Here is a 24,391-nt window from a genome sequence, read left to right as displayed (position 1 = left end):
AAGCTTCCTCCAATGAAACTTCCATGGCCACACCGCTTGGCACTTTGGCGGACTTGGCACCCAGTTTGAATGTTTTAATTTTGATTTTTTTTTACGTTTGGAGTGGTAGGTGGTGGCGACCATCATCCACTCACTCGATGTAGTGCTGCCTACTTCTTCCTTAGCCTTTATCATTCTTTTTCTGTGCCTGCCCTCCTCTCTTCCTATATGTCCCATCTTTCCTGTCACTTCTTATTGCTCTTCTTTCCTTTACAGGTGACTTTACATTGAGTGACAAGCCAAATGGTTTCCTGTAAGCCAAGAAACCATTTACAACGCTGGGTGGTAACCATATAACCAACCCATACGTGCTCCCTACGTGTCAACAAATGGGTTGGTGGAGGGTTAGTGTCCCTCCCTGTAAAACCAATAACTCAAAGTCAAGTGGCCACCCCTTATGGGATTATGGCGTCTGGCAATAGACAGATAGATAGATAGAGTTTTTCTCAGCCTTCTTCAAAAATTCGGATTATTGGGATTTTCGGATTATCAGTGTTCTGATTAATGAACTTTGCTGTATATATATATACTGTATATATATATATATATATATATATATATATATATATATATATATATATATAAGGCCTCGCATGCAAGAATATACCCATGTGCCATTGTTTAAAAGTGGCAGAAATCACGTTTAAAGTTTTTACAACTTTGAAGAACGATACCGCAAAAACTATTATACCTTGGATAATGGCTGATTGTCTCTACTTTATCTAAAAACTTTTTAGTAAAGGTACTATTGTTTTTACCCCTCCCCCCCAAAAAAAATCAACATTTTAGCATACAATGCTGCTATTTTTATGCATAAACTAGTACTGCAGGACAATAGCTAGTGAGTTCTTGTATGTTGTAAGATGAAGTTGAATGTCTGTAGAATGGCTGGTTATGAATATGCCTGGTTATTGTCATAAAAAGTAAGTTTTATAAATTTTTCAAAAAAAAAATCAATATGCAGAATTTTCTTTTTCACCTGGTCCTTGTTGTTCTGTGTTTTTATGTGAACAATAGACACTTTACATCTATTAAATGCAATAACAAACAAAATAACACCAATTATACTATGAATAATGATGTTTTACATAAATAATCTTATTAATGAATACAGTGGCTGCTGCAATAAAAAATACAATGGTTCAATACAAAAACTAACCTCACTGAAAGAGTTAATGAACACAAAGCCATGAGAAGTTATGAAAGGTTATTATTTCTTTTTACTGAAAAAACAAAGTCAAAACTCACACTGTGTCCTGCTGTGGTGTTATAAATACCAAAATTACGTAGGTTATGACACACACAACAGAGCATGCACACTGCTTGGTCAGCCAGAAAAAGCTTGGGACGAGAGCATTAGTATTACTACAGCACAGCAAAAGGGCTTGGGATGAGACTATCCTCATCGCTTTGGTGATTGTTAACACTACTGCACGCATAAAATGGCGCACTGAGGAGCCATTCTCCGTGACGATGGCGCATGGGTATACTCTTGCTCCAACACAGTGGCGAAAAGCGTTTGATAAAGGTCGGGGATGTAAACCCAATGTTACTTTTATGGGTTTTTGCCCTTATGTCTTGGGTCATACATCACATCCACCAAGTCCACATGAAAGTACATACTCTTAGGGACTGTGGGATAGCATTATCTCAATTTTCGACAAGGTGGCGCATGGGTATGCTCTTGCACGTGTGGCCTCATATATATACATTATACAGTATCCTTGCCTCCAAGATGGTAATATTGTGGCATAAGGGCCCTGTCTAGGATGAGAAACGTCTTGGACCAACACAAGACCTTATGGAAAAAATTAATATTGTCACAAAATCATCAAGATGTACCCCTAAAAGCATCAACCTAGACCTATTTTGGCACCAAAACAAATTTCCTCACCTTGAAAGTGTGTGTTTTTGAGCTAGTTATCTCCAGCTTAGTAGCTCAATTATCTTCAGCTTAGAAGCCTAAGGTAGATGGCAGCGCTTCAAGAGGTTAGCAGATAGTTTCCTAGGCATGGTTACATAAGGAGAGGCAATAGCCTAAGTGCAAATGCTGACTGCAACTCGCAGTAAGCATGTCCACGATGCTCTGGTGAGGGAGACAAAAGCAAACCCCGTCTGCTCATCACGTGACCAGATGCCAATATTTTATTGGACATCACAACCACGTCACTCTCCCAGGCATGGGAATCATACTGGACTGGGTGAGACCATCATAGTTGTATTCTCCTTGGATTTGGGCCGTTATGAACCATTGGTTCTGTATTGGACGTATGCAACCGTATTACAGCAATATATTGGATTATTATTTGTGTAGTGTAGAATACTGCAAAATTTGTTACAGTTTGTCAGTATCCTGTCACAGTTTTTATTACAGTAGTTACAGCACACTGTACAGTACAGTACTAACCATAGGTTATGGAATATTATCACTTGGCTGGCTGGTGTTGGTGGTGTGTGGCAGGGGCGGACCACTTAGTTGAAGTAGCCTCCTCTGTGGAGGTGTCCAACCCCAATTCCTCAAAATGAAAATCATCCTTGAGTATCTGGACATCTCCAGTGTCAACATCTTCCTCCTCACCCTCTTGGCTGGTTATATCTTGCAACACCCTAGTAACTGGCCTGAAGAAGGTGATGATCTTTGACTGTTTCTGCTTATGAAGCCCGTGACAGCATCGAAATTCGCGATTTTGCATCGAAAAGTGAGATAGGCAGACGACTCCAAAATGCATCTAAATTCGAATCATCGAATTCTAAACTGTCAAAATTTGAGATTTTACTGTATATATATATATATATTAATCTCTCCACTATCCGATGTAATAGAGCCAAAGGCATGTCCGGAAAGTGGGTCCGTCCAGATAGTGGGCCCCTGCCTCCTGAACTGGTACTTATGGACCCTAACCCAGCCCAACTTCGAAAGCCATCTAAATAACTCCCTATCGGACATGCATAGCACCTATTTAAGACCCTATTCTCACCAATAATGGACATAAAGCATGAAATAAATTAAAAGAAACAGAGAATGAGGAATTAGAAGTGAGTATGGAAAATATTTAGCAGTGTACAGGGTACTTACAGCACATCTGTGGCTGCCTCCTCTAAGGCTCTGGCAGTGGTGAAAATGCTCTTGAAGCACATACAATAATCCGGTATTGTGCTATATTTAGTTCTTTGCACTGTGAGTTATAATTGTTTAACACTGCACATTCTGTTCTTAATTGCGCCACGCCAGTTTCAAACGCCAGTTTAAATTGCCACTTTGCACTCCACACTTAACCCGCCTCATCCCGACCACTTTTCCACCACTGACTCCGCCCAATCCCGACCATTTTTGGATTTTTTTTTTTTTTGGCTCAAACCTCCACTTTTGATAAGAAACATCGAAAATTCATAGAGAAATCGCTCACCTAAGGTTTAAAATACTCGATACAGGTAGGAGTACCTTCTTACCTTACTGGGTTTTCTAACAGGCTGGCACCAAAGAAATCAAGTTCTATGGGAGGGTAACTATTTCACACCACTCATAAACGGTATTTATTTATTTACTTGGTACGAATTTATATGTAGTACGAGAGTATATTGGTTTTCAAACAGTAATATAGGCATTATAAGCATTGTTTCACTCACTATAGTCCTACATACTTAACCCCTAAACCGCGGCCGTCGACAGTCGACCACCCCCCCCCTCGTGTGGCGGGGTTTTATCGCGGTCTGAGTACCTGTAGGAAAGTATTTGCCAAAAATCAGAGATTAACCCTAGAACATTATACTTGGTATGGCAGATAGTACTTACATTCAGCTTTCTCCAGAGACAGGTGTTGAGCCTTTGTGGACTACCCAAGGACTTGTGGAGACTTGCAAAGTTGGGTAACAAAATCTTCACTTTCACACCTCCAGCAACCCGGTTTCTGCTCTACCACAGCCTCATTCTGTCACAGTAAACTTTATACTACAACGTACTGGTAGTTTGGAATCCGTATTTGTACAATAAGCACTGAAAATAAGGCTAAAATCAACGAAGCGTACGGCCGACATGCAGCGCGGCGGCGGTCTTCCCGTCACTCAACAAACATTTCCATTTTCACAGCTAAAAACACGTATACTACATTATTTTCAATCATATTATTTCCCAAAAGATCACCGCGGCGCACTTTTTATTCTGCCTTACACCCGTCACTTTATTCTCGTTCCTGTCGGCCGCTCGCACTGACTTGGAAGAGCTAGAACTCGCCATAACGTCACTGTGAAAGCCTGCGGTAAACTGACACTAAACAGGGGCAAACCGCGCAAAAAAAAGCTAGTGTGACAAGTGGGGAAACAAGCGTTTCCTATTAGCATAAACTGCTTGTGAGAGGAGAGCACAGATTTACAGTTCTGAGCAGTCAGAGCGCTGCCATATATCACAGCCAGGCTGGCCGGGCCATGGTGGGGGGGAGAGGGGGGAAAAATGCGATACTTGGCAACAACGGAGGTCAGTAGTACAACGGTAAAGTATGCTAATTGTAGCTAAAGGGTGGTGGTACTGATAGACAATACCAGCTGGAACATCCTTGCCCGCGTTTATTCAAAATTAACTCAAATCGCAAACGCGACAATCCGCCGTTATGTCCTTTTTGGCGAGTGTCGCAAACGCGACGACCCACGCTTCAGGGGTTAAAGCGGCCCCTACAGGTGTGCCTGTCAGCTGTACGCTGCTGCCATACCTCCCACTGACCTCCCATACAGGCAAGGTCATCTAAAAATATTTGTGGATGGCTTTGGTACAGCCTAGTATAGTTTTACTTATACAAAAAAGCTATAAGGTTTTTATGAAAGAACCGCTTTTTGTTATAGCAATTACAAAGAACTTTGTACAACTTGGCAGAGTTGCTCATGCTGTGCTGCCAGGTCTTTTGATGCGGATTTGGGTCAGATTAATGTCACACACATGCACGCACACACACAACACACACACACATGCACGCACGCGTATACACCACCTGTCCTGTTCTGTGCACTTCATTCATTCTTCCGCACTCGAGGACAATGGATGCCTCTCCAAAGCCTCAATCAAAACACCTGCACAGTCAAGCCAAAGGAGTTATATACAATGTAAACCAGTATTTTCAGCGAGAGAAGGAGAAAGGGGATTTTATTACCAGCTTATCAAAGGCTACTTGCCGGACAGCTGAGGCAATATAAGTAAGCGAAAGAACAATAAAAAGAATATGCAAAGAAGCAAGAGATGATGAAGAAAGTAATGAATTTATGTCTCCCAAGAAACAGGAACGCACAAGACCCATTGCTGATTTCTTTGACGAATTTAATGAAGGTGTTCTACGACGAACCGTGCTCGGTTTCTACGAGAGGAAAGAGATACCCACACTGGCAAAAATACATGAAGAAATTAAAGAGAACCTTTCCTACCCCGGCAGCAGAGAAACATTAAGAAAGGTTCTGAAGAAAATCGGGTTTAAATATGCTAAGGTAGATGGAAGAAAGTTTCTAATTGAGTGCAGTGATGTTGCATATGGGCGTTACATATTTTTGAGCGCAATGAAGAAACATGTGAATTCTGGCAAAGACATTGTCTACTTGGATGAAACCTGGGTCAACCAGAATTACACGGTTTCTAAGTGTTGGACTGACATAACTTCAGAACAGGCTGTGGGAGTAAAAGTGCCTACAGGGAGAGGAGGCTGCTTGATTATTCTCCATGCTGGAACAAAAGACGGGTTTGTTCCAGGCGCTGATCTTATCTTCATGGCAAAAAATGATGGTGACTACCACAATCAAATGAATGCAGATACTTTTGAAAAGTGGTTTCAGCATCAACTTTTGCCAAATATTCTCCCTTCTTCAATTATTGTGATGGACAATGCGTCTTATCACACTAGGAAAATAGATAAGCCTCCAACGCTGCCAGTAATAAAGCCACTATCATCGAATGGCTCCAGAAGAAGGGAGTACAAGTACATGAAGGTCTCCTCAAGGTTCAGTTCCTACACCGTGTAAGTCAATACACATCAGATACAGATGTCAATTATGTTATTGACAAAATGGCCTCAGACCATGGCCATAGGGTTGTGCGGCTTCCCCCATATCACTCCCAATACAATCCAACTGAATTGATATGGGCTCAGGTTAAGGAGTATGTGTCCAAGAGAAACATATTCAAGATCGCCGATATGAAGCCACTCACCCACGAAGCAATTAACAGCATCACAAAGGAGAATTGGAGAAATGCTGTTACACATGCTGAAAAAATACAAGCAGATGATGCAAGAAGAGATGTTGTAGTTGACAAGTTCGTGGATTCTTTCATCATCTCTCTCACATCTTCGGATGAGGAGTGTTCTGAGTAAGTGTACAGTACCTCTGCAGATAAGAAAGAAATAGAGGAATAGGCCTACTGGGGAAACCTCTGAAAAAAAAAAAAAAAAAACGCACCAAGACTTTTACCTCTTAGGTGGTGTGGAAATAAAGTCGAAATATATTATTAATAATAATAATAATAATAATAATAATAATAATAATAATAATAATGATAATAAATGCATGCACACACACACACACACACACACACACACACACACACACACACACACACACACACAGTGAGAGGGGAGGGGGAGGGTAAATGGTGGGCTGTACCAAGGCCACCTAAAAATAGCCTTGGCCTACGAGAGGTGAGTGGAAGTGTGGCAGCAAGGCACAGGTGACAGACGCAGCCTTCAGGGGCCACTTAAAATGTGTTATACTACACCTCATCACCATACCTGACCTTTTTTTGCCACATTACCTGATCATCATTTCTGACTGTTTCTTCCTCTAATGCAATGTAAAGTTTGTCCTCCACATTGTCATTGATTGGGGAATCACTCTGGCCCTGAATTTCGTACCGTGGCATGACATGGCTTTACTGGCCAGGTCACTGATAACAGGTGAATTGCTGAGACAATGGCATGCAGGGGGGGAGGGGAGGAGGTCATGCTGGGTAAGGCATTGTCCCTGCCTGGCATCTTGTAGAGGAAGGTGTCACGTGTATATGTACCAAAAATCACTCGCGAAAATTGAAAATTGTGCAAATTAGGGACCTTGCAATTGATTCGCGTTTATGTACGTCGACGGGATTGGCAGTGACAAAACGTGTGGACGTTAAAGAACGTCGACGGGACGCCGCAGGTTAATCCTCTACACACTAAATTCTAATTTCTTAAAATTGCACAACACTGTAAATTCCCATGTGGCCTAGTGGTGAGGTACTGCAGTTTATTCACTGTTTATTCACAAAAATGAGCATGTGCGGCATCCATTGCGATGAACATCTATTCACGATGATGGTTAGGAGGTAACTGGTGAAAGGGGAGGAAGGAAGGGGTGAATGGGTTGTGCATAAACACAGCTGTTTGGCACCTCGCGCCAATTTCAAATTACAGGTGGGAAAAATTTGGATTTTGGGGGGATTTTTTTTTTTTTTCCGGCCATTTTTGGGTTCCGAAGGTCCAGGCCCACAATGTCCAGTAAGTGGGGAGTCCAGATAGTGGGCATCCGGATAGTATAGGGATTACTGTATATATGTATATAGACAGATAGACAGATAGATATATAGAGATTGATAAATATTGTGCATTTTAATTTCTATCAACAAACGCTCATATACAAACTGGTAGAAAACTAGCAATGACACCTGACAGCTTGATTTACTAAAAGCATACGCATTCCATTCCCTGATAAATTATTTCCTATGTAAATATTTAGCACAGTACTGGAAGCATGATACAAAAATAACAATCACCTTATGCAAGCATGATATCAAAACAGCTATGAGTTCCCTAAAAGACAGTAAGACACATTTACCTGAATATTAGGAAAGACATAAATGAGGATCCACACTGGAGTGATGATGTGCAGGACTCTTTTAGTCCTATTTTGTTGTTTTCCTATTGCATCTGGATAAACATACCTATTAATGGAGGACAATTCATTCTACACACTAAGACATATAACAATCCCTACAGGCTGAGGACATCAAGGACTCCCTTCTCATCAGCCTCCAATAATAGATCTAAGAGTCTACCATTCAATACTTCGTTGCTGCCCTCCACCAGTTCCTGACCAATTGGGCTGAGGACCCTCTTAATGCTGGCTTGCATTATGTATGATGAAGATGGCTTAAATGCTAAAGAAACCACCATCTTTGCAAAACAAGTCTTTACCTTGTCTACAACTACCTTGCAGGGGTGGCAGCAAGTGCCAGTGCAGCACTTGGACCCAGCATGATTAATGTTCTCCCCAGCCTTACTGAGAGTTCCCTGAATTAAACACATCCCCATGAGAAAACCCACTAAAGATGTCCTTTCAAACTCAGCCTTGAATTGTTCATAATTCCAATTTGAGACAGGAGTTCCCATTTTGTTCGTAGCTTCAATGAAGATGGTATGGTAGTGCCTAAGGATTTCCTCTGCATGATTCCTTCTCAGCTCAAATGAGGTGGATGTGTTGAGCAAGTAATGAAGATCAAAGACTGGGTTGTTCCACTGAGCAATTTGCCAGTCAATAAGCTTGAGTGATTCAATGACCTGTTCTCCTCCTTCAGTATTGCTATGTTTGTACATTAGGTTGCTGTTCCAAAAGTCCCCATGTGTCAAGCAGAGAAATCTGTGTCTACTTTGGTCATCCCAAAGTGCTGCAAACTTTACTGGAAGAGTGGTCCGACCTCTCTCTAGTTTTTGAACCATATCCTGATAAGTTTTCTTGCTCTTTAAAAACGTAATGCAATTTGCAAGGGATGCCCAAACTACAGGTTTGAAAAATGCACTAATAGCTGTACTAAACTGAAAACAAGGAAATTTTTCTAAAAAGTTATGAGTTTTATCATAAGCATATGACACTGCATGCAGCCGAGCTATATGATTGACAGCAACTTTAGCATGCTCAAAGTCTAATCCTTCCCTCTTGGGGTTAGTCTCAAAACCCAAAACCTTGATATTCTGCATAACTAATACATACTCTTTATCTGTGCACTTGCCATAAATAAATTCTGGGAGGTTAAGTGGGTATTGCCCCCCTGCATGTGTAGCCTGGAACTGATTGAGCTCCTGAATGACTTCAGAATACATCTTGAGCTCCTTGATGTGATAACCACATCGCTTGATGAGTTCCGTCGAGAGTGGGTCTTCAGTCAGAAACTTAACAATCAGGTTGTACTCCCTTTCCATGGAAGCATCCTCAGCTCCTTCACAGCCCACATTAGCCTTGATGTCCAAAAGAATTAATTCTGCATTGAAGCTCTCACCAGGTTTTGTTGCTGTGGAAACACAAACATTATTTCAGAAAATAAAAGCAAAAAATGAACATAAGACACTTACTGTACTAGAAACATATCACTCTGAACAAAGCACAGGTTATCACCACCATCATCCTGGTTCTATTTCCTATACATAACTGAGGTGCGAAAGATGCAGCAAAACAAGCACTTGTATGAAAACATAAAAACAAAACTATTTTTGGAGTGCCCAGTGAAATGGATTCCACATCCACTCATTCATTCAAGGCTACAAAATTCTTGTCTCTATCTGACGTGCAAACATCCGCGTATGAAGTCTGTCCAAAAAGAAACCAAACTTTTATAATAGTGCACCAACTATCACCCTTATTGTAACTGTGAAGGGAGTGCTGTGTACCAGCAACTTTGAGCTTTAGTCTAACACTAACTGCATCATCCCACGCAACTTAGTTATCAAGGTATACATGCTTGAGTAAACATGTGTTTGCAACCTAGTGCACTTGGCGACAGACATGGGATCTATTATGACATGAACTGGAACTGACATGGAACTGATAAATAAATCTGTGAAATGGAACTGATATCAATGATCTGATATGAATCGATGTGAAACAGTATGAACTGATCGTTTCGTTTCGTTTCTGAAGGCTCCAACATCCTTGCATACGTCGGCCTTGATCACCTAATGGTGGCTCTCCATGCTGCTCAATCTTTGGCAGCCTCCCTGTTCAGTCCCTTAATCTTGAGGTAACATTTCATGATCTCATCCCACGTCTCATTCAGTTTATCCCTCGCAACCTCACCCCAAATATTAACACTTGTCACTTTCTCTGCCCAACTATCACCCCCCATCCTCTCCACATGCCCAAACCACCTCAATCTACCACTCCTCATTACAACACCAATACACTCCAGTCTCATCCTACCTCTCAACTCTTCCATCATAAACCCAGCCCCCCCAGGCTTTGCACACCGGGATGCACCGCACATCTATCTAATCATTGTCATTTCTGTACATTTGAGCCTGTGACTATCCTCTTCCTTTAATGCCTAGGTCTCACTGCCATAGAGTATTACACTCCTAACACATTGTGCATGCAAAGATCCCTTAGCACGTAGGGAGGGCCCTATCAATGTCAGGAGAGGCAACAGCTCCCTGAAATTCTTCCAACCACTTACTTACCCTAGCCACAGACCTAGCTCCAGCCTCATCTCCAGCACATAACATGTCTCCCAAATAACAAAACTCTTCCACACACTCAAGAGACTCACCAGCAAGTTCAGTCTTTTCATGCCTGACAATCTTCACCTGCTCTCTCCGACACGCTGCACACATAAAATCAGCATTATCTCACAGTCTACCTCTAATATCACTACATCTCTTATGCACCCACATATCACAAACACTGCACAAGATGGAATTACTTCCCACACCCTTGTGGTTGGTGGGGGCGTCCATCATCCACCCACTTTGTGTAGTGGTACTCTGTTTTTAGGGTAGCTCTGCATTGAGTGGCAAGCCAAATGATTTCCTGTAAACCAGGAAAGCATTTACAACGCTGGGTGGTAACCTTATAACCAACTGACACGAGTTCCCTACGTGACAGCAAGTGGGTTGGCGAAGCGTTAATGCCACTCCCCGGAAAACAGCTAACTAAAAATATGAACAAGAAGCCTCAGACCAGGACTGACCAAAAGATGACGACTAAGGACCGAACAAAGGACATGATACAGATGGCGACGTGGAATGTAAAGGGTGCATATGATGAGGTGAAAGAGAGAGAGGTTGTCCAGGTGCTTGAGGGTGCGACAGTGGATGTATGTGGATTAACTGAAACTAAATGGGAAGGAGAGAGTGTGAGAGAATGGGAGTGTGGATGGGATACATGTGCAGGAGTAGGTGAGAATGAGAGGGCAAAATAAGGAGTGTGTATTGTTGTGAGTAACAGATGGAAGGAGAATATAACAAAGTATGGATCAGTTGGCTCAGGGATTGTGTGGGTAAGATTGAAAGTTGGACTACAAATGTGGGCGATTGTGTATGTGTATGCGCTACCGCAAGATCGTGAAAGCAGAGTGATAGAAGAGTTCTGGACAAATGTGGAAGTGTGCATGAAAAGTTTGAAAGGACTAAGAGAGCATTTTTTGATTGGTGACATGAATGGTAAAGTAGGGAATGTGAAGGTGAATGGAGTAGTTGGTGAGTGAGGTATGCCTGCTGAGATACACCCACTGCAAACTGACTTAGGACCTACATACACACAATTGCTATGGGAGAGTTGTATGTCTTTGCTTTGTGTTTCCACCTCTACCAAGTGAATTTTGGTGGCAAGAAGTAACTGGCAACTCCTCTGGTGTTGGCAGGAGGTGATGACACACTCAGCACGTCAGTGCTTCCCCAGAAGCATGAGTGGGAGTATATGTTCCCGTTGCTCCGAGCTTGCACCTTCCTTTTTTTTCGTATCCATTACTGTTTGCCCTGTTACTTTCCTAGAGTCGAGATGTCATGCCTGGAAAGTAGTGCTCAAGGGATGAGAGGGTCCGTACCATTGCATAGAGGCAGCATAATGTCCCTATCAATACGATTTGTGAACGTACTAGACGCACAAAGTCGAACGTCATGAATTCTTGCTGCAGCTAGTGGCCTGCCACCTGATGTCGTACCAGAGCATAAGCATTGCGCTGGAAAGAAGAGGACGACTTCCAGAGGTACAGATATGCTTCTGAAGAGTGAAGTAATCAAGAATCCTCCACTGACAGCAGCAGAACTGAAGAGAATGCATCCCCAGCTGTTACAAGACGTCTCAATTCGAACTATCCAACACCGCTTGCAGAAGGAGCTGGGTTTGCCAAGCCTCACCGCTGCCAAGAAACTGCTTCTTGCTGACCACATGAAGAAGCAGCACATTCAGTTTGCCAAGAAGTAGGCACACTGGACATCGGATGAATGGAGAAAGTTATGTTTTCCGAATAATTCACATTTCAAGTGTTCCAGGTGCGTTCTGCCAAGGTTTGTTGCCCTGCCTCCCGTAGTCAATATGACCCTGCTTACACAGTGCCGACTGTTAAGAACCCACAATCAGCAATGGTATGGGGGTGTTTCTCAGGTGAAATGGGAAGGGGAGGCCTCTACTTTCTTCTTAAGAACTTGATGATGAATGGTGGCCGGTACATTCAAGTTCTGAAAGATAATTTGTTAAACTTTTTTGCTATTCATGGGTGCAACTTTTTCATGCACAATTCAGCTCCATGTCACAAGTCAAGAAAGGTGACAAAATGGCTTCAGGATAATCGGACTGAGGTCCTCGACTGGCCTGGTAACAGTCCGGATCTAAATCCGATAGAACACTGCTGGGCAAAGATGAAGAAAATCATGGCAGAGAAGAAGACATCCAATCTGGACAACCTCAAGACAGAACTGACAAATATTTGGTGCAAAGAAATATCCTTAGATTACTTTAGAGATCTCCATGATTCCATGCCAAAATGCATCAAACTGGTCCTGAAAAACAAGGGAAACATGACATCATATTAATGAATGGCATTACAACACTGGGTGGTAACCATATACCCAAACCATTCGTGCTCCCTCCGTATCAACAAGTGGGTTGGTGGAGGGTTAGTGCCCTTCCCTGTAAAACAAATAACTCAGAGTCAAATGGCCACCCCTTACGGGATAATGGCGTCTGGCAATAGATAGATAGATAGAAATTCATGAACAAACACTGTGATATACTATGATTTCTGTGTTTTTTAATACCTTGTGGGGGGAGGTCCTAAGTCAATTTGCGGTAGCTGTAGATGAGAATGGCAGTGTTTTAGTGGACATTTGTGCTGGGAGGGGGTTGGTGATAGCCAATACCCTCTTCAGACACAAAATGATCCACAAGTATACATGGCGAGTGATGAGATGGGTGGGTGGTGAACTGAATGAAAGGAAGGCAATGATTGATTATGTGTGTGTGGATGAAAGGATACAAAGATGTGTAATGGATGCAAGAGCATATAGAGGTTGGGGGAGTGGACTTTCTGACCACCACCCAGTAAAATGGAGAAATAGAAGAAGGGAAGGATGGAAGGAAGGAGTAGATGCAAGGAGAGTGGAAAGGTTACAAGAGGATGAGAAAAAGACAGAATATAAGAAACAAGTAGAGGAATGATTGGGTAAACTGCAGATGGGGGATGTGGAAGGTGTGTGCAAGATATTCACAGAAGAAATATGAGCGGCACATTAGGTGGTGTGTTGGGTGAAGAGAAGACAATAGGGGGTGCAAGGAACAGCATGGTGGAATGAAGACGTGAGACAGGCTGTGGCACAAAAGAAGAAAGCATTTACGGTAATGAATGGATGAGAAATAGGAACGTGGAAGAAGTTGAGAGATGGAAAAGAGAGTTATATGTAGAAAGGAGGAGATGGGTGAAAAGATTAGTAAAAGAGAGTAAGAAGATAGTGGATGAGGAATTTGGTAGGAATTTGAGTGTAAAGTGGAGGGAATGTAAGAAAATGTTCTGGAAACAGATAAAGAGAGTTAGGCAGGATGGCAGTGAAGTTAGCAGGGGAGTGAATGATAAAAATGGTAGATTACTAGTGGAGAAGGGAGAAAAAGTGAGCAGATGGAAAGAACACTTTAAGGAATTGTTGAACATAGAGAATGAAAGTAATGCAAGTATAAGTGGCTAGGGAATGGCTGGGAGAAGAAGGGAGGTGAGAAGACAGGAAGAAATCAGTAGGATGGAAGTTGTAGAAGCAAAGAAGAAAGTCATAATGGGGAATGCCCCAGGAATTGATGGAGTGTGTGGTGAAACGCTGAAGCATGGGGGAGAGATAGTAGTAGAGTGGATGTGGAAGATGTGCAGATTGGCCTGGGAGGAAGGCAGAGTCCCGGAGGATTGGAGGTCAGGTATAATTATTTCCTTGTACAAACAGGGATGTGTCATGTCTCCATGGTTGTTCAATCTGTACATGGATGGGGTAATAAAAGAGGTACAAGGTAGGGTAGTGGATGTTGGAGTGGCCCTGGTGAGAGAGGATAGTGTTTGGAAACTCCCTGTACTGTTGTTTGCAGATGATACCGTGTTGTTGAGTGAAGACGAAGGGGAGCTGCAAGGCTTGGTGGATGAGTTTGGGAGAGTGTGTAGGAAACGGAATCTAAAGGTGAATGTAGGGAAGAGTAAAGTGATGGTCTTTGAGAGAGGTGAAGTCAGTGAATGTACAGCGAGGTTGGATGGTGAGGAATTGGAAAATGTGAGTACGTTTAAGTACTTGGGTAGTGTGATGAGTAAGGATGGAGGTTTGGAGGGTGAAGTGTTTGAAAGGGTACAGCAGGGAAGAAAGGTTGCTGGTTCTTTGAATGCAGTGATAAGAAACAGGGAAGTGAGCATGGAAGTGAAAAAGTTACTACATGACAGTATTGTGATACCAACTCTAACGTACGGAAGTGAAGCTTGGACGTTGTTGGAAGGACACAAGTCAAGAGTGAGAGCAGTGGAAATGAGTTATTTAAGAGGAGCCTGTGGAGTCACGTGGAGAGACAGGCTGACGAATGAGGATATAAAGGAGCGTTGTGGTGTGGATGTGGATGTGATAGGAAGCGTTATGAGGAACACACTGAGGTGGTTTGGCCATGTGGAGAGGATGGAGGGTGAAAGACTGACGAAGAGAGTGTATGTGAGTGAGGTGGAGGGGGGAAGAGGGAGGGGGAGGCCGAGGATGAGATGGAGGGATGGGGTGGAGAGGTATATGAGAGAGGGGGGTGTGAGTTGGGAGCAGGGGAGTGAAATGGCGGGGGACAGGGCGACTTGGAGGCGATTTGTTTGTGGCCACCCCAAATGGGATTGAGGCGTCTGGCAATAGATAGATAGATAGATAGATTCATAAACTTTTTTTCACCCACACATATTCAAGCTAGTTTAATAGCACTTATACATAATAATCTTTAAAGATTACCGTACCTATCCATACCAATATTTTTTGCAAATATCGCACTCTTTTCCAGTAAACTTCAATTATTACATTTTTTCGCAAAATGTCCGAAATTTGGGCGTTGTCCGAAGTTACGGTGTGTTACGGTACCAGTACTGTATACAGAAAACATTGGGGGGGTTATAGCTCCCCTAGTCCCCTCAGAAATTATAGTCCTGCTGTGCATTATTACACTGCTCCTTGCAAGTTCCCAAAGTCTGCAATTTGATTTTTTACTATTTCATACATCCAACTCTGCTTTGCAATTCCATATCCAATACATACAATACCTGGAAGGATTATCTTCTACTCTGTCAGTCACATTCAGATATCTGTCTAGCCAAAATTCCAGATCTTACTTAGGGGAATCAAACACTTTCACAGAGGTCATGGTAACTGTTTAATATTACATTAAAAAAAAAAAAAATCTTTCCACATCTCAATCACAACTCTGTCAATACCAAAAAAGTTAGGAAATAGGGATGATACCGAATGTCAATCTTAGATTTATTTTTATGTAATCTGCAGTCTTCCCTAAGCAATATCTGTCATTACATGGTCTGCTACAATGAGGTTTTACTGTGGTGGAAACTGAGAGAAATGTGTACTGATGAAGGCTGAGAATTACAAGACTCTTTAATTAGGGGTACCATTACTGGAGGATTAAGGGATGAAATCAAGCCAATGTGATACTGCACGTGATTAATTTACTGCCAAATATATGACGCCAAATTTTCACCTGGCATTACCTCAACATCTTTGCACCCTCCTAACAAAGCTGAACACCACTCTCTGCCTACGATTTTAGGCCACTATCCCTCATTTATAGTAAACACCAAATTATCACAACACTTACTGTACTTATCATTCTAAAACATAAACAAAGCTTTGTGGCATATGGGCCACTCTGTGATATAAGTGCAAATAATATCCTTGGTGTGTATATTGTATTCCATATTGATATAACTAGGCACTGAAATAATCTACATAATATACCATTCAAAGATTTTAACAAAACTCTGATCTAGTTTGCAAAGCTCCTGCTATTAGTAAGCAATATAGCATCATATGCATACATCATATATGCTATACTGCAGCCTAAACTATCAATCATCATCCTCACACCTCTCTCCACAATTCTAAGCTTTAACCCCCCCCTCCCCATCCCGACGTTTTCTGGGCAGTGGTACGCCCCAGTCCCGACATTTTTGGACCTTTTTTTTTTTTGGCTCAAACATCCGCTTTTGGTGAGAAACATCGAAAATTCATAGAGAAATCGTTCAACTGAGGTTTAAAATACTCGATCCAGGTAGGAGTACCTCCTTACCTTACTGGGTTTTCTATCAGGCTGGCTGCAAAGAAAACGAGTTCTATGGGAAGATAACTATTCCACACCACTCATAAACGGTATTTATTTATTTATTTGGTACGAATTTATATGTAGTACGAGAGTATATTGGTTTTCAAACGGTAATATAAGCATTATAAGCATTGTTTCACTCACTAACTCATCACCATTCCTGACCTTTTTTTGCCACATTACCTGATCATCATTTCTGACTGTTTCTTCCTCTAATGTTTGTCCTCCACATTGTCATCGATTGGGGAATCACTCTGGCCCTGAATTTCGTACCGTGGCATGACATGGCTTTACTGGGCAGGTCACTGATAACAGGTGAATTGCTGAGAAAAGGGCATGCAGGGGGGGAGGGAGGAGGTCATGCTGGGTAAGGCATTGTCCCTGCCTGGCATCTTGTAGAGGAAGGTGTCCCGTATATACGTGCCAAAAATCACACGAAAATTGAAAATTGTACAAATTAAATTGAAAATTGTGCAAATTAGGGACCTTGCAATGTTGATGTGTTAATTTACGTCTCCGGGATATGAGTGCACATCATGCGAGGACATGAATTCATGTCTCCGGGACGGGACGGGTTAATATCTTATCACTCCATCTATTATATAATGAACAACCTCTGTATGGTACTTCACACATTCTTGTCCCACTCTAACCCCTATACTGAACCACACACTCAGGTATCCACCAACATCTAGACTTGCTTCAGTATCTTCATAAAAACTCTTAGGCCCTTGCAACATTCAACTGTCTTACATTCACATATTTCTATGCATAGCCCTCAATAACTCTTCTCTCCTCATGTCCTCCTCCTCCTCCTCCTCTCATGTCCTTCTCCTCTTCCACCTGCTTTCCACCCCCCCCCACAGATCAACATATAACTTTCAGTCCATACCACATGCTTTCACCACTGCCTGTCTTACTGCATAATCTATATAGCTCCTACCACTCTGAAAAACCACCCTGTTCAATGCTCACCAGACATTATGAGACGGATTTACTTATAAGCCTCTATGTAATTTTTCTCCGATATACCTTTCCTAAAACACTCAACAAACTTATCCCACAATAACTTTTGCACGCACTTGGCAACTCTAATTGAAGTATGCCATAAATGAGAGAATTTAGAGCAAAAATACAGGTTTCTGCACAGCTTGGGGGGGGGGGAAGTCCTTTTGGGTGAATTAGGAGGTACAGCATCCAAGTCACTAGGTCCTTCCTGAGGGAGTCATATCCCTCTCCTTTCCCATGTTGCCAAGTAAGGCCACATACACATCTTGGTGGTAAGACCAGCATCCAAGAAAAAGAATGGAACCATCATGGACTTCACACATGCAACAGAGTTATACGAACACCATTTGATGAAAAATTAATGCCTAAATGATGTATTAAAAAAAAAAAAAAGTTTTTTCCAATTAGCTTTGGAACAGTTTGGAAGGGGAGGTGGTGCAAGCAAAGAGAATCCATGTTAAATAATAACAATAATAATAATAATAATAATAATAATCCATCCATCCATCATCCAATCCTATGTCACTCCACAGAGAAGCGTAGGAACCTGGCGCTAGGCAAGTTGGGCCTGACATTTAAGATGAGAGTGACCAGCCTCACTCATCCCTGAGTGGCATTACATGAGCAATAAACCCCAACCACTCCTTGGATATAAACCTTCACTGGCTCAATCTGATTGGAGTGCCATAATTACCCACTAAACCACCAGGCGCCAAAATTTGGTTATATGGTTACCACCCAGCATAGTAAATGGTTTCCTGGTGTACAGGACACCATTTGGCTTGTCACTCAGTGTAGAGTCACCCACAGGCAGAAGGAAGAGGAAAGAATGAAGGAAAGACAGATAGAAGAGGGAGTGTAAAGTCACCTGTAGGCAGATGGACGAGGAAAGAATGAAGGAAACAAGAACAGAAGACGATGGAAGGAAAGAAGGATGGAGAGGAAAGGGTTGACACCTGAGAGCAGCACTACACTGAGTGAGTGGATGGTGGGTGCCCCCACCTACCACATCTCAGTTGCTCAGTTGGCAGTGCATGAGAATGAGAATTCTGTAATAATAATAATAATAATAATAATAATAATAAAAATAATAACAATCTATCAATCTATTGCCAGACGCCATAATCCCGTAAGGAGTGGCCATTTGACTTTGAGTTATTTGTTTTACGGGGAGGGGAACTAACTCTCCACCAACCCACTTGTTGACATGTAGGGAGCACGTATGGTTATATGGTTACCACCCAGCACTGTATATGGTTTCTTGGCTTACAGAAAACCATTTGGCTTGTCACTCAATGTAAAGCCAGCTGTAAAGGAAAGAAAAGCAATAAGAAGTGACAGGAAAGATGGGAGAAATAGGAAGAGAGGAAGGCAGGCATAGAAAAAGAATGATAAAGGCTAAGGAAGAAGTAGGCAGCACTACATCAAGTGAGTGGATGATGGTCGCCACCACCTACCACATGGTGTCTTTGTGTAATAACAATAATAATAATAATAATAATAATAATAATAATAAACAACCATAATCTATCTACTCAGAGCCAGATGCCGTAATCCCATAAGGGGTGGCCACAAACAAATTGCCTCCATGTCACCCTGTCCCCCACAATTTCACTACCCTGTTCCAGGCTCACACGCCCTCTCTCATGTACCTCTCCACTCCATCCCTCCATCTCATCTTTGGCCTCCACCTCCTTCTCCCCCCCCCCACCTCATTCACATACACTCTCCTCATTAATTTCTTGCTCTCCATCCTCTCCACATGGCCAAACCACCTCAGTGTGTTTCTCAAAAGCTATATATCACATCTACATCCACACCACAATGCTCCCTCACTTCTATGTTTGTCAGTCTGTCTCTCCACGTAACTCCACATGCTCCTCTCAAATAACTCATTCCAATGCTCTCACTCTTGACTTGTTCTGCTAACACCGTCCAAGCTCCACTTCTATACGTTAGAGTTGGTATCACAATACTGTCATGCTGCTACTTCTTTACTTCCAAGCTCACTTCCCTGTTCCTTACCATTGATTTCAAAGAACCAGCAGCCTTTCTTCTTTATTGTACTCTTTCCAGCACTTCACCCTCCAAACTTTCATCCTTACTTATCACACTACCCAAGTACTTAAATGCACTCACATTTTCCATTTCCTCATCATCCAACCTGACTTTACATCCAGTGAATTCATTTCTCTCGAAGACAATAATTATACTCTTCCCTAGGTTCACCTTTAGATTTGTTTCTTACACAATCTGCCAAACTTATACACCAAGCTTTGCAGTTCCCCTTTGTCTTCACTTAATACAGTAACAGTATCATCTGCAGACAACAGTACAGGGAATTTCCAAATGCTGTCCTCTCTCATTGGGACCGCTCCAACATCCAGTGCCCTACCTTGTACCTCTTTTATAACACCATCCAAATACAGATTGGACAACCATGGGGATATAACACTTCCCAGTTTCAATCCAACATTCAAATAAAAAATTCACTAAGTTTACTATCCCCCACATACAGCTTCTCTCAATAGGGTGGAGTCAAAGGCTTTTCGTCTCATTAACTCTCCTCCTCTTGCTGACTCCCTTCAACCTCTGTCTCTTCGCTGCACTGTTGCATCTTTATCTCTTTTCTATCGCTACTTTAATGGTCACTGCTCCTCTGAACTGTCTGCTTGCATTCCTCCGCCTCTACGACGGGTGCATAGCACCCGTCTGGCAGCAAACTCTCATCCCTTTTCTGTCCAACTCTCTAATGCAAGAGTTAACCGTTACTCCCAGTCTTTCATTTATGCAACAGGTCAACTCTGGAACTGTCGCTCTCTGTCTGTATTTCCTGCTGCCTATGATCTCCAGTCTTTCAAACGCAGTGTGTCCAGGCATCTCAAAATGATCGGATCTTGAATTTGGCTCTCTATTGTATTTTGTTTTTCTCTTGGAGGGAACTGTTACTGCAGGCTCATGGCCTTTGGTTCCTTCTTCCTCGCATAAAAAAATAAAAAAAATAAAAAAATATGGCACCTCAGACCAGGACAGACCATACATTGACAACTAAGGAATGGACAAAGGACATTCTAAGGGTGGGGACATGGAATGTGAGAGGAGTGAATGATGCAGTGAAAGAGAGATTGTTCAGGTGCTTGAGGATGCAAGAGTGGATATATGTGGATTGACTGAAACTAAATGAAAAGGTGAAAGGGTGAGAGAGTGGGAATATGGATATATGTGTGGGCATTAATGAGAATGACAGGGCAAGAAAGGGAGTATGTCTGAGTGGAAGGAGAATATAAGAAAGTATGGAACAGTGGGTGCAAGGATTGTATGGGTGAGGATGAAAGTAGATTTACATGCGTGGGCGACTGTATGTGCGTATGCGCCGACAGAGGACCGAGTGGCAAGAGTGAAAGATGAGTTTTGGGCAAGAGTAGATGCATGTATGGACAAATTTGAGAGAAGCGAGAGAGTGCTTTTGATTGGAGACATGAATGGCAGAGTTAGGAATGTACAAGTGGATGGAGTGGTTGGTCAGTGGGGTGTGCCAGCTGAAGTAGATGAGAATGGTAGTGCTTTGGTGGACATCTGTGCTGGTAAGGGGTTGGCAATAGTCAACACCTACTTTCGGCATAAGATGATCCACAGGTATACATGGAGAGTAATGAGAAGGATGGGCGGTGAACTTGTTGAATGAAAGGCAATGATAGACTACTTGTGTGTGGATGAGCGAATGAGAAGACAAGTGTTGGATGCAAGAGTGTGGAGAGGGTGGGGGAATGGAGTCTCGGACCATCACTTAGTGATGGCCAAGATAAAGATGCAAAGAAAATGGTTAAGGAGATGAAGGGGAAGACAGGAGGAAACAGCTCCTGTGAGAAGAGTGGAGAAGTTGCAAGATAGTGAGAAAATGGCAGAGTATAAGAGTATAGTGGAAGAAAGATTGGGAAGGTATGAGCTAGAGCAGATGGAAGGGGTGGAAGACGTATGTAAGATACTCACAGAAGAGATAGGCGCAGCGTGTGAGGTGGTTTGTGGAGTGAGGAGGAGATGCAAGGGTGTGCAAGGGACAGCATGGTGGACTGATGAGGTGAAACGAGCTGTGGAACAAAAGAAGAAGGCATATAGTGAACGGCTAGTGAGTAGAGGTAGGGGAGAAGATGAGAGAGAGAAGAGAGAGGTATATGTGAGCAGGAGAAGGGAGGTGAAGAGACTGGTGAAGGAGAGTAAGAAGAAAGTGGATGAAGAATTTGGGAGGAATCTGAGTGTGAAATGGAGGAAGAGTAAGAAATTGTTTTGGAAGGAGGTAAAGAAAGTAAGGCAGTGTGAAAGGGGAAATAGTAGGGGAGTGAATGATAGGAATAATAGATTGTTGGTGGAGAAGAGAGAGAAATTGAGGGATGGAAGGAGAACTTTGAGGATTTGTTGAATGTAGAGAATGAGAGCAGTGTGAGTATAAGTGGTTGGGGAATGGCTGGGCGAAGAAGAGATGAGTGGAGGGAGGAAGAGATCAGTAGGGAAGAAGTACTGGAAGCAATGAAGATGATCAAGATGGGAAAGGCCCCAGGGGTTGATGGAGTGTGTGGTGAAATGCTGATGTATGGAGGTGAGATTGCTGTGGAGTGGATATGGAAGTTGTGTAGACTGGCTTGGGAAGAGGGAAGGGTTCCAGAGGACTGGAAATCAGGTATAATTGTTCCTTTATACAAAGGAAAAGGGGAGAGAGAAGTATGTGGTAACCAAAGGGGTATTTGCCTTCTTAGTGTAACTGGAAAAATATATGGTAGAATACTCACTGATAGGGTTAGGCATATGACAGAGGAGCTAGTTGGAGAAGAATAACAGGGATTTAGGAAGGGAAAAGGGTGTGTAGATCAGATATTTGTTCTAAGATGTTTAGTGAAGAAGTAACTAGAGAAGGGAAAGGAAGTGTATGCTCCCTTCATGGACTTGGAGAAAGCTTATGACAGAACAGATAAGCAAGGTATGTGGAAGGCATTAAGAATATATGGAGTGGAGGGGAAATTGTAGAATGCTGTGAAGAGTCTGTACGGAGGAGCTAGGGCTATGGTGCGAGTGGATGGTGAGCTGAGTGAGTTCTTTGATCTCAATGTGGGACTGAAACAGGGTTGTGTGATGTCTCCATGGCTGTTTAATACAGGAGGTGCAAGGTAGGGCAGTGGATGTCGGGGTGGCTCTAATGAATGAGGGTGAGATTTGGAAGATTCCGGTGTTGCTGTTTGCTGATGATACAGTATTGTTGAGTGAAGATGAATGAGAGTTGCAAGGTTTGGTGAATGAATTTGGGACAGTGTCAAGGAAGAGGAATCTGAAAGTTGATGTCAACAAGAGTAAAGTTATGGTGTTTGAGAGGAATGAAGTCACAGAATGTACAGTGAGGTTGGATGGTGAGGATATGGAGAATGTGAGTGTATTCAAGTACTTGCGTAGTGTGATGAGTAAGGACGGAACGTTGGGGGATGAAGTGGGTAAAAGGGAAGGATGGTTGTTGGTTCACTGAAAGCAATGATGAGAAATATGGAGGTGAGTATGGAAGTTAAGAAGTCATTGCATGATAGTACTGTGATCCCTACCCTGACGTATGGAAGCGAGGCATGGACCTCGCAAGTGGGGAACAAGTCAAGAGTAAGAGCAGTGGAAATGAGTTACTTGAGAGGAGCATGTGGAGTGACAAGGAGGGACAGGTTGATGAATGAAGAAGTGAAGGAACGTTGTATGGTGGATGTGGATGTGGTTGAGAAGATTAGGAGAAATACACCGAGGTGGTTTGGACATGTGGAGAGAATGGAGAATGAAAGAGTGACTAAGAGGGTGTATGTGGGTGAGGTGGAGGGAGGGAGAGGGAGGGGTAGACTGAGGATGAGGTGGAGGGATGGAGTTGAGAGGTATATGAGGGAGGGGGGAGTAAGTTGGGGGGAGGATAGTCAAATGGTGGGTGACAGAGCGACTTGGAGGCGTTTTGTCTGCGGCCACCCTTTGCGGGATTGGGGCGTCAGGCTATAGACAGATAGATAGATAGATTTTCTCCTCCCTCCTCCTCCCAGCCATTCTCTAGCCACTTACACTCACATTACTTTCATTCTCTATGTTTAACAGTTCCTTAAAATGTTCCCTCCATCTGCTCACTTTTTCTCCCTTCTCCACTACAAATCTACCATTATTTTTCTTTCACTCCCCAACTAACTTCTTTATCACCCTGTCTAACTCTCTTTACCTCGTTCCAGAACACTGTCTTACATTCCCTCCACTTTACACTTAAATTCCTTCCAAATTCCTCATCCACTCTTCTTCCTCCTACTAATCTTTTCACCTCTCTCTTCCTCTCTACATAAAACTCTCTCTTTTGTCTCTCATCTTCCTTCACACCCCTGCTTCCCATCCACTCACTATATGCTTTCTTCTTTTGCACCACAGCTTGTCTCACCTCTTCATTCCACCATGTTGTTCCTTGCACCCCATTTCGTCTTCTCTTCACCCCACACAGCACCTAACATGCTGCACAGATTTCTTCTGTGAATATCTTGCCCACCCCTTCTACCTCCCCCATCTGTTCCAGATCATATACTCAGTCGCTCCCCCACTTCTCTCCTATATTCTGCTTTATTTCCATCCTCTTGCAACCTTTCTACCCTTCTTGTATGGACAACTTCCTCCTGCCCTTCCCTCCTTTTATTCTTCTATTGCATTTGAACCCTGACTTTCACCACCACCAAGTGGTGATCAGAAAGTCCACTTGCCCAATCTC

The 24,391-nt window shown here is 42.7% G+C and overlaps 1 protein-coding gene across 1 annotated transcript in view; it reads right to left on the bottom strand.

Annotated features, from left to right (window-relative positions):
* Nucleotides 1–7,627: 7,627 nt before the first annotated feature.
* Nucleotides 7,628–24,391, bottom strand: part of LOC145404685 (uncharacterized) — a 28,421-nt gene continuing 11,657 nt past the window's right edge. The window contains exon 3 of the mRNA XM_080276238.1: nucleotides 7,628–9,328. Within this exon, the coding sequence (XP_080132364.1) occupies nucleotides 8,034–9,328 (1,295 nt within the window). The 3' untranslated portion in view covers nucleotides 7,628–8,033. The remainder of the gene's footprint in view (nucleotides 9,329–24,391) is intronic.

This window comes from Coenobita brevimanus, chromosome 64, assembly GCF_032717465.1.
Source record: "Coenobita brevimanus isolate Jiangsu-jjx chromosome 64, ASM3271746v2, whole genome shotgun sequence".
Classification (NCBI taxonomy): Eukaryota; Metazoa; Arthropoda; class Malacostraca; order Decapoda; family Coenobitidae; genus Coenobita; species Coenobita brevimanus.
The sequence above is the reverse complement of the archived record's forward strand: the minus strand, read 5'-3'. Positions and strand labels throughout refer to the sequence as shown.